The 9,749-nt window shown below is 30.9% G+C and overlaps 1 protein-coding gene across 1 annotated transcript; it reads left to right on the plus strand.

Annotated features, from left to right (window-relative positions):
- LOC109342951 (zinc transporter ZTP29) lies at positions 4,636-9,213 on the plus strand. Its single transcript, XM_019581037.1, has 12 exons — positions 4,636-4,869; positions 5,078-5,136; positions 5,525-5,617; positions 5,708-5,797; positions 5,932-6,013; positions 6,231-6,286; positions 6,420-6,476; positions 6,731-6,771; positions 6,927-6,994; positions 7,294-7,350; positions 7,431-7,548; positions 8,785-9,213. Exons 1-12 carry the CDS (start codon positions 4,806-4,808, stop codon positions 8,828-8,830), a joined length of 831 nt encoding a protein of 276 aa, XP_019436582.1. The 5' UTR covers positions 4,636-4,805; the 3' UTR covers positions 8,831-9,213.

Raw genomic sequence — 9,749 nt, forward strand, 5'->3', positions numbered from 1 at the left:
ATGTTAAACATTAGGAAAAACTATTTTCCCCTTAGATATATGTTAAGCATGAATATATCTAATGAAGAATACCAACAACTCCAAATTTGATAAGAATAGCAAAAATTAAAAACTGAACAAAGTATAATATGTGCTATTTCTTATTTATTCATTTATCAACTCAAATGCCTCAAATTGAATGGTAATGAGAAGTGGTCACAAAATAAAAGAATAGGCATGATAGCAGCAGAACACATCCCACATAGTGGTACATGTTTGATTCCTCTTAAGCAATATTTCGGGTTCGAGTCTTGTGGATGAAAAAATGTTCGCTAGAAGAGTTAGCCCCACATAATCTCATACAATATTGCATCCAGTAAAAGAATACATGTGATCCCAAAAAACATCAAATAGCCGTTTGAGACCAAACAAAAGTAAAAGAACTGTTTTTGTGGACCCACTCCCAATCCAACCATTAAAGCATAGAGACGTTGATGTCCAAATTCCAATGTCTATCAAACACTCAAATTTCACATAATAACGTTATGTTAAACAAAAACATTAATTAATTTTAAAATACTTGTAACAACAAAGTGAAAATTGGAGCCTATAAATTAGCCAACATTTCTCATCTTCAACATCAAAAGTGCCTAATCTATCTATATCTACATTTTCTTTGCTTCATATATTATTAGCATATATCTTCTTCTCTAGAAAAAAACCATGGCACACATTAACAACAACATCATTAGAGGAGTGTTCTTTGTTGTATTCATTGTGGGGTTTTTGTTAGCTGTTGAGGCAAGACCACAGGGTAATGAGTTCTCTCCAGCATCAGCACCAGCACCTGATGTTGGGGCTGGATATTTTGTGACATGTTCTGGACCATTTATTTGTTCATCACTTTTCATTTCTCTAGTTCTACTAATTTTCCATTAAATTTTAGTATTGTATTTTTTTTGGTTACGTTATTATTTGTGTTTTTTATTAAATTTTGGCCAAATAATTATTTGGTTAAGGTGTAATTCATTATATGAATGAAAATAATATGAGTGTTACAATGTTGATTAAGATAGTAAAATACCAAGAGCGTGGAGAATGACTTTATAAGACATTTTATTTTCTTCTTTGCTTTCAAACCAGTTTCTGGTCAAAACTACCTAATAAGCAATTGACATGCATTAATTAAACTAATGTGACTTAAACCGATACATTGTTGTGAAGCATAGCCCAATTGACATTAATTCTTCAAAAAATTGAATGTCTTTTTGTGTAGCCGTTTGAATTATATTTTTAATATTCCAAACAACTTATAATTCTCAACAAATACGCAAAATCAAACATGTAATTTGCAGTTAAATTTATTCGATTTGTGTAATTATCAACTTTTTTAAATATACTTTAAAAATAAGAAGATAATAAGAGTAATAAGAAGATAATGTTATATAGTTTTTTGTATAAATAAGAAGATAATGAGGGTAAAATAGGGGAACACAAATTACATCATGAAGAAGTACTTATTTTGTATTTCCCTTTATTAAGTAGTATAGATATATAAATGTGTCAAGTGAGGGATCATTTCCAATAATGGAAAAAAATTGCATTAAAAAGAATAAAAAATTAATATGGCCTTATTACCTTTTATATATAATAATATTAGATTTTTATCTTTCAATTGAAAATAAAATTAACAAGTTGCCTCAAGTACACAAGATTACTTTCCATAAATGTGAGAAGTTTTTCTAACATTATAAGATACTTTTAAGAAAAAACATAAATAACCAAAATCAATTGGTTTTTATAGGCACCTTAAACTAGTTAAAAATCATCATGCCACATGGATTAATTTAGCTTAATAAGTGATTTTATCTTCCAATTTTGGATATGCTAACTATGTTAAACATTAGGAAAAACTATTTTCCCCTTAGATATATGTTAAGCATGAATATATCTAATGAAGAATACCAACAACTCCAAATTTGATAAGAATAGCAAAAATTAAAAACTGAACAAAGTATAATATGTGCTATTTCTTATTTATTCATTTATCAACTCAAATGCCTCAAATTGAATGGTAATGAGAAGTGGTCACAAAATAAAAGAATAGGCATGATAGCAGCAGAACACATCCCACATAGTGGTACATGTTTGATTCCTCTTAAGCAATATTTCGGGTTCGAGTCTTGTGGATGAAAAAATGTTCGCTAGAAGAGTTAGCCCCACATAATCTCATACAATATTGCATCCAGTAAAAGAATACATGTGATCCCAAAAAACATCAAATAGCCGTTTGAGACCAAACAAAAGTAAAAGAACTGTTTTTGTGGACCCACTCCCAATCCAACCATTAAAGCATAGAGACGTTGATGTCCAAATTCCAATGTCTATCAAACACTCAAATTTCACATAATAACGTTATGTTAAACAAAAACATTAATTAATTTTAAAATACTTGTAACAACAAAGTGAAAATTGGAGCCTATAAATTAGCCAACATTTCTCATCTTCAACATCAAAAGTGCCTAATCTATCTATATCTACATTTTCTTTGCTTCATATATTATTAGCATATATCTTCTTCTCTAGAAAAAAACCATGGCACACATTAACAACAACATCATTAGAGGAGTGTTCTTTGTTGTATTCATTGTGGGGTTTTTGTTAGCTGTTGAGGCAAGACCACAGGGTAATGAGTTCTCTCCAGCATCAGCACCAGCACCTGATGTTGGGGCTGGATATTTTGTGACATGTTCTGGACCATTTATTTGTTCATCACTTTTCATTTCTCTAGTTCTACTAATTTTCCATTAAATTTTAGTATTGTATTTTTTTTGGTTACGTTATTATTTGTGTTTTTTATTAAATTTTGGCCAAATAATTATTTGGTTAAGGTGTAATTCATTATATGAATGAAAATAATATGAGTGTTACAATGTTGATTAAGATAGTAAAATACCAAGAGCGTGGAGAATGACTTTATAAGACATTTTATTTTCTTCTTTGCTTTCAAACCAGTTTCTGGTCAAAACTACCTAATAAGCAATTGACATGCATTAATTAAACTAATGTGACTTAAACCGATACATTGTTGTGAAGCATAGCCCAATTGACATTAATTCTTCAAAAAATTGAATGTCTTTTTGTGTAGCCGTTTGAATTATATTTTTAATATTCCAAACAACTTATAATTCTCAACAAATACGCAAAATCAAACAACTTATAATTCTCAACAAACATGCAAAATCAGCGCAAACAATCAGATTTAGAGTTTCTTCAATTATCTTATCCCAAATGTCACCACAAAAATTCCACCCAATTGATAATCCACTTTTCTACCAAAAAGTAAGAGATATTTTTTTTGTAGGGTATCCTTTTATACCTTCTGCGCTAATGAACTAATCTTTTTTTGGATTATGTGATTGTCCTATTTAACAAGCGTCTCTCCCTGTAATCAACATTTAATTTTTTGGACATCCTAAAAAAATGATTTACAACACTAAACCATCAACTTTTTAGTTAAAAGTAATAGACATGGCAAACTTGTTAACTTTTAATTGATGAAAAGTTAAATTAAATAATTTTTTTTTGCTAAAGTGTCATATTTATATAGTGCAAGAATTTATATATAATCAATAATCATCCACCATTTATTTGTATAATATTTTTTTAGAGTCAATGACTGCATAAATAAATATTTTCATACTTTTATCTTTAATTTATTATGTATAAATATATTTTTTATTTTACCAAAATAAAAGAGATTATACCCAATTTTAATATAGAGTGATGTCATTGTATTATATTGTGGCAGGTAGAGGGGATGATGCATGCTTTAGCCAAACCAAATATTCAAATACCCCTTGGCTTTACATTCAAGCAGCGAGTATCTTCAATATATTGTTCTTAACTCATTATTGTAAAAATAAAAATATTTTTACTATATTTTCTCAGGTGATATTCTTATTTTATAAATTTTGTTCTTAAATAATAATAAATAGAGAGAATGAAAAATACAGATGTTTGGTTAAGAATGTGATAGATTCTAAAACCCAAATAATAATAAAAATGATATTTATCATTCTAGAAATGACACTTGTTAGAAGAGCATTCACGAACATCGAAAGAAATTAATTATTTACTTGGAGAAACACCTTCAATTATACAAAAAATAGAAGACTTTATATTTTTTATGGAATAACGAGTTATTTATTAATTATATGATCAAAAGGTCATGTGTGGGTACATATTTTAATTTTAAAATTTAAATAAGATGGAAAGATTAATATTAATTATTTTTATTTATACTAGTGTGTCGACAAACATTTTGTATTTGCCAACCCACAATTTTATTTTATAATATTAAGTATTTAATTTTTATATATTTTATTTTAGAAAATTATAGTGTTTTTTAGTGAGGATATTTTATGTTATATTTTTGTATTCATTAAAGTGTCCAATTTTAGGTGAGATATGTCATTATTGTGTTAATTATAGCTACCTTGAATTATATAGTTTTTAGGTAAAAATTAAAAAATATTAAGGATAGTATATGAAAGTATAAATTATACAGTAAAATTTACATGTTTTAGCTTTGTATAAAATAAAGATATAATAAGATATTCTCCTCGTGATTTTGGTGAATAGTACAGTCAATTATCTTGTTTGGCAAAGCTCACTCACTCAATCATCTTCATCTTCTATCAATTATCAACAACTACTACTTCTCCAACTCAATTCTTCACTTTTCTGTTTCATTTTCATTCCCCATTTCTAACCCTAATATTATTTGGAATCATTCTTTTGCGTTGAAATTTGTTGGAACACTCATGGATTCTCAGGTGAAGGTAGCTCTTGCTCTTTCACTCGTTGGTGGCCTCAGTACTTCTCTCGGTACCCCTTTTCCTTCAATTTCACTATTCCAATTTCAATTTCAGTTTACAATGTTTATTATCGAATATGGTTTGTCTATGGACATGATTTATGATAAGATAATATGACGTCGTTTGATTCATGTACCATGTTTTTATTGGATTTATTATTAGAGTTATTATGTGTTTGTAATTGCATAACTAGAGTGATAAAATTCATTTGTTAACAGGTGCACTTTTTGTAATTATTAATCCAGCTCCCAATTTGAAGATGCTTGGCTTATTACAGGTGATTTTCCACTTTGTTGAATGATAATGTGTTGACCCAGTTTGAATCTCTATGTTCCTATCTTTTGTGATATGTGACTAAGGCCGTGTGTTCGGGTAGAGAGCGTAGTTAAATGCCTATGAAATAAACACTGATTACAATAGAGCTTATGACATTCCTATAAGTTCTTTTTAGCTTGTTTTGTAAGCTTCTATGATAAGTTTATTTGAATAAGCTAAAAGAGCTTACAGTAAGGTTATAGCCCATTTTCATAAGCTCTTCCAAACATCTTCTGAAGTGTTTATATGATACTTGATAAAATAAGTCCAAATATGCTATTCGAAATGCCCCATAATTTTATCTATTCTTTTTTTTTTGCTTATTGAATCAAATATTTCATTTCACCAAGGGATTTGCTGCTGGTTTGATGCTCAGCATATCATTCTTCGATCTGGCCCATAATGCTTTGAATGCACTGGGATTTTTGAAAGGCAACCTTTGGGTAAGTTGTGCACTTTATAGCATCATCTATGTTTTTCTTTAATATAATTGTTAGTTCTCACCATATTTTTCTATCTTCTTGTTCGTGTAGTTTTTTGCTGGTGTAATATTCTTTGCTGTTATTGCCAATTTTATCCCAGAGCCAACACTTGCTCCCACTTCAAATGGGAAGAACAGAAAGGTTTTCATGAACTTTTTTCTTACAAATCACTGTTAACTCTGCATGGTTGCATTTGCAAAGTGGGATTGCAGCACCTATGTTATATACTACATAGATATAAATTTTGATAAATATGATGGCATGCTTGAAATTAGAAAAATGGGGACGATGGAGGCAAGGATGTTATGAAAAAGCATCGCCGTCAAGTTTTGTACAGTGGAATTATCACAGCCATAGGTATGATTTTAAGGGTACCTTCAAACCAAACATTTTTCTTACACTGTTTTTCTTTTTAGAACACAAGATTATGCTAATAATAGAGGAATAAGGAAGTTAACTTTCATTTGAATGTTATATGAGTTTGGTTTTGGGTATTCAAGAGTTCAAATTTCATTTGAATTATACTTTTGCTCAGTTTTTCTTAATTGTTTTATTTTTTGGGTTCATCTTGTAGGTATAAGTTTGCACAACTTTCCAGAAGGAATGGCAGTGTTCCTTGGGTCCTTAAAGGTACCCAAGAAACTATTGATCTACATATGATGTGTGAATTTTATTATTAATCGTTGCATGATTGTTTTACCCTCACTGATCTGCATGTTAATGTCACTTCAATTTGATGTTTGTACCATGCTTCTTTCAACAGGGTCTCCGTGTTGGCATAAACTTGGCCTTAGCCATTGCTCTGCACAATATCCCAGAGGTATAAATTTTCATTTTGTGATGGAATCTGTTTACTCTAGATGCAATGGTTATATAGTGCAATTGATAATGAAGGAAAACACCACCATTCCTTGTATGTAGTCTTGGATGCTTTTTTGCCCCTATATACCTTTCTTATTTTATTGTCCAATATTTAAAGTTTCACATAGACGAGTTTTATTTTTCTAGCCACAATCTTCTATATAAAAATTTCTATAGGTTTTATTGTAATTTTAACCATTTTATGCTTTCTAGGGTGTTGCTGTTGCACTACCTGTTTATTTTGCGACACAGAGGTAAGAACCTTTAAGGACTCCGATTGGTTCAGGTTTTCAGAGTTATTAATTATTTTTCAATCTTAGTCTGTTTTGCTTTGTTGAATTAAGTGATGTCCATAACTATAAATTCAAACTATAACTATGTTTTTGTTTTGTTTCTGGATGTGACTTAGTAAATGGCAGGCATTCAAGTTGGCATCACTTTCTGGCTTTGCTGAACCGCTGGGTGTTATAATTGTAGGTATGTCGTTGGCTTGATGTTGCTTTGCTATGAATAGAGTCTGCTTTTCTTTTCGGGGAAACAGAAAGTAAGAATTAGCAGTAATGTGGTAATATAACAACGATGAAGCATGACATGCTTCAATATTAAGGTCACATGATTATGTATGCCTATTTCAACCTTGCCCATTGAATCTCTATCAATTTCGGAGTCGGTCTTTATGCTTTAATAAACATTCATTGTTTCCACTCAGGATTTCTTTGATATATTTGAATTACTAAGTCAAACTTACTGCGTTGATTTCTTTTCTTTCACTATAGCCTATCTATTTCCTAGCAGCTTAAGTCCTGAGGTTCTGGAAGGCTTACTTGGATCAGGTTTGTGCTAATACGGCTTTTAGTTGTCACTGAGATTTTTGGCATTTATGTTATTACTAATTTTTCTACGATGATTACAGTTGGTGGAGTTATGGCTTTTCTAACCCTTCATGAAATGCTTCCATTGGCTTTTGATTATGCGGGACAGAAGCAATCTGTTAAGGCTGTATTTTTTGGGATGGCTTTCATGTCTGCAAGGTAATAATGCTAATATTGTTTGCTTTTTATTTTGGCAACATATTTAATGCATTGGGAGTCATATTTCATGTCTTTATTTATCTAATTGAATACATTAATATGCATGTTAACTAGCAACTAGTGATATTGAGTATCACTTGAGGAAACAAAAATGCTGTTTTGCAGACAGAAAGATGAATTACACATGGCATGCTACATTGAGTCACCCTTTGTGCAACATTGTTACTTTCTAATATCTTCCACTTGTGCTGACATGTTCTTTGGTTCATCTGTCCTACTCCTATATTATGACTTAGAGCATTAACATCCTTGCAACCCTCTTGAGTTGCCTGCTTGCTTTAATCATTATTGCACAATTTTCACTTTCACACCATTTTAAGCAACAAAAACAACCAAACCTTAATCCCACTAGGTGAGGTCACATCATCTAAGCAACTCAATTAATATTTAACTCCATCCAGCAACTCCCAGAACTTTCTCAAATGGAACCCCACGACTTATCTCACTCTTAAAATTTTACAATTTTCTCTTCTAGTCTTCTATGAGCAAGGTTGATTATTTAAGCAACCCTCGCATCTATGACAAAATTAAGCACCACATATTACGGTGCCTAAACAACCCTGTAAGTCTGTAACAACCGATGATGCATAGAATCAGATTGTTTGGAGGGGGAAGAGAGGGGAGCTGATTCAAAAAACTATCTAAAATTGTGTGCTCAGATTTGGTACAGGCATGGCCAACACATTATTTTCCCTGAGAATGCTAAATACACAACCTCTCAATTCTAATAGAGCTTGTCAGTTAGATGTCCTTAATATGTGGAAATTCCGAGGCTCATATAATTATTGAACTAGTGAAGGGACTGGTTTATATGATTCGATGGATCAATTGTGGTTGAACTGGAATATATTGCATGTAAAATAAAAATTATTTTTTATCCAAATCATATTTATTTTTCATTCTATATATACATAACAGGAAAGTAAGTAAATAAATAGAAGTTTTCATATATGCCAAATGTGGTGTATGGATTACTTGTGAAATGCTATTTTTTGTAGTCTAGACCTTGTGACTATTTATCATTTAATGTGATACAACACTGAACTAGTCATCGTCTGAACTGTGTGGCCAATTCATGCAGTTCACACCTAATTCAGCGGTTCGTAGACGGGGTTTCTTCGTTTATGAATATTTTTCTTGTAGGTTCTTATCTAATTAATGTTGCTGTGTTTGCAGCCTGTACTTTCTAAGTATCAGCTTGCCAGAGGAGATAAGCTTGTAGATGGGAAGAATCTCATTTTCTTTTCTGAATGTGACAAATTCTGCTGTATCATTGTGGCGTGTCTTCTGATTCTGTCATCAGGCTCAAACTGTCGAACGATATTTATTTTATCAGCAAAGAAAATTTTATTAAATGGAGTACGAGGAGTACCCCAACCCATGTACGATTTACGATCAGAGTTTGGTGTCCGATAAGAATAATGCGCCCACTTCTTCTGTTGAAGATAGCACAGGGGCATCAACATAGAGGGATGCATTACATATATGATTATGGTTTATAGAGATGTACAAAGAAAATAAGTAGAACTAGAACATGATGTCTTTAACTCTTTATCCCGTATGATCAAGATGAACAGATTTTAAATTGCAAAGTTTACTGATAATGTGTTATGTTTATTTACTTAGAAAGCTACCATAAACAGCAAATATATGAAATTTAGAGGACAGGATAAATAACTTGTAGTAAAAGGGTCCCTCATGAGTTATTATGGCTTGTGCATGACACTCCTTTTTATAATATTTTCTGGGTCTAAGATTTAAGGGACAAATCTAAACTATCTCTTTGCATTTGGGATAACCATGATCTGCTGTTCCAAATTGTATTCTAAACTATGTATCATATTAATAAAAACATATAATATTAACTAAAAAAATTAAATATTCATTATTTTTTATGTTTTTACTTCAATTTTATTGGTCTGGGACATGGTTTAGAACAACATATCCTTGTACGTGTAGATTGCATTGAAACTCAATATGGATTGTTAAATCGTGTATGTTGACTTTATGTTAAGTGATTTCTGCACGTGTGGGAATTAATGTGCCATTGCATGCAAATTTTGGTTAGTTCAAGGAATTGTGTTGGTAAGTTTCAAAACATGGAATATTTTGCACTTGACTTGTTGGAGGGGTGTTTTATG

This window comes from Lupinus angustifolius, chromosome LG03 (assembly GCF_001865875.1).
Source record: "Lupinus angustifolius cultivar Tanjil chromosome LG03, LupAngTanjil_v1.0, whole genome shotgun sequence".
Taxonomy (NCBI): Eukaryota; Viridiplantae; Streptophyta; class Magnoliopsida; order Fabales; family Fabaceae; genus Lupinus; species Lupinus angustifolius.

Bases quoted from the DNA above. Each gene is read 5' to 3' on its own strand.
- LOC109342951 (XM_019581037.1), top strand. From the start codon at position 4,806: ATGGATTCTCAGGTGAAGGTAGCTCTTGCTCTTTCACTCGTTGGTGGC. The intron at 6,477-6,730 runs GTATAAATTTTC...TATGCTTTCTAG, and splicing joins CTCTGCACAATATCCCAGAG to GGTGTTGCTGTTGCACTACC. The intron at 7,351-7,430 runs GTTTGTGCTAAT...CGATGATTACAG, and splicing joins GGAAGGCTTACTTGGATCAG to TTGGTGGAGTTATGGCTTTT.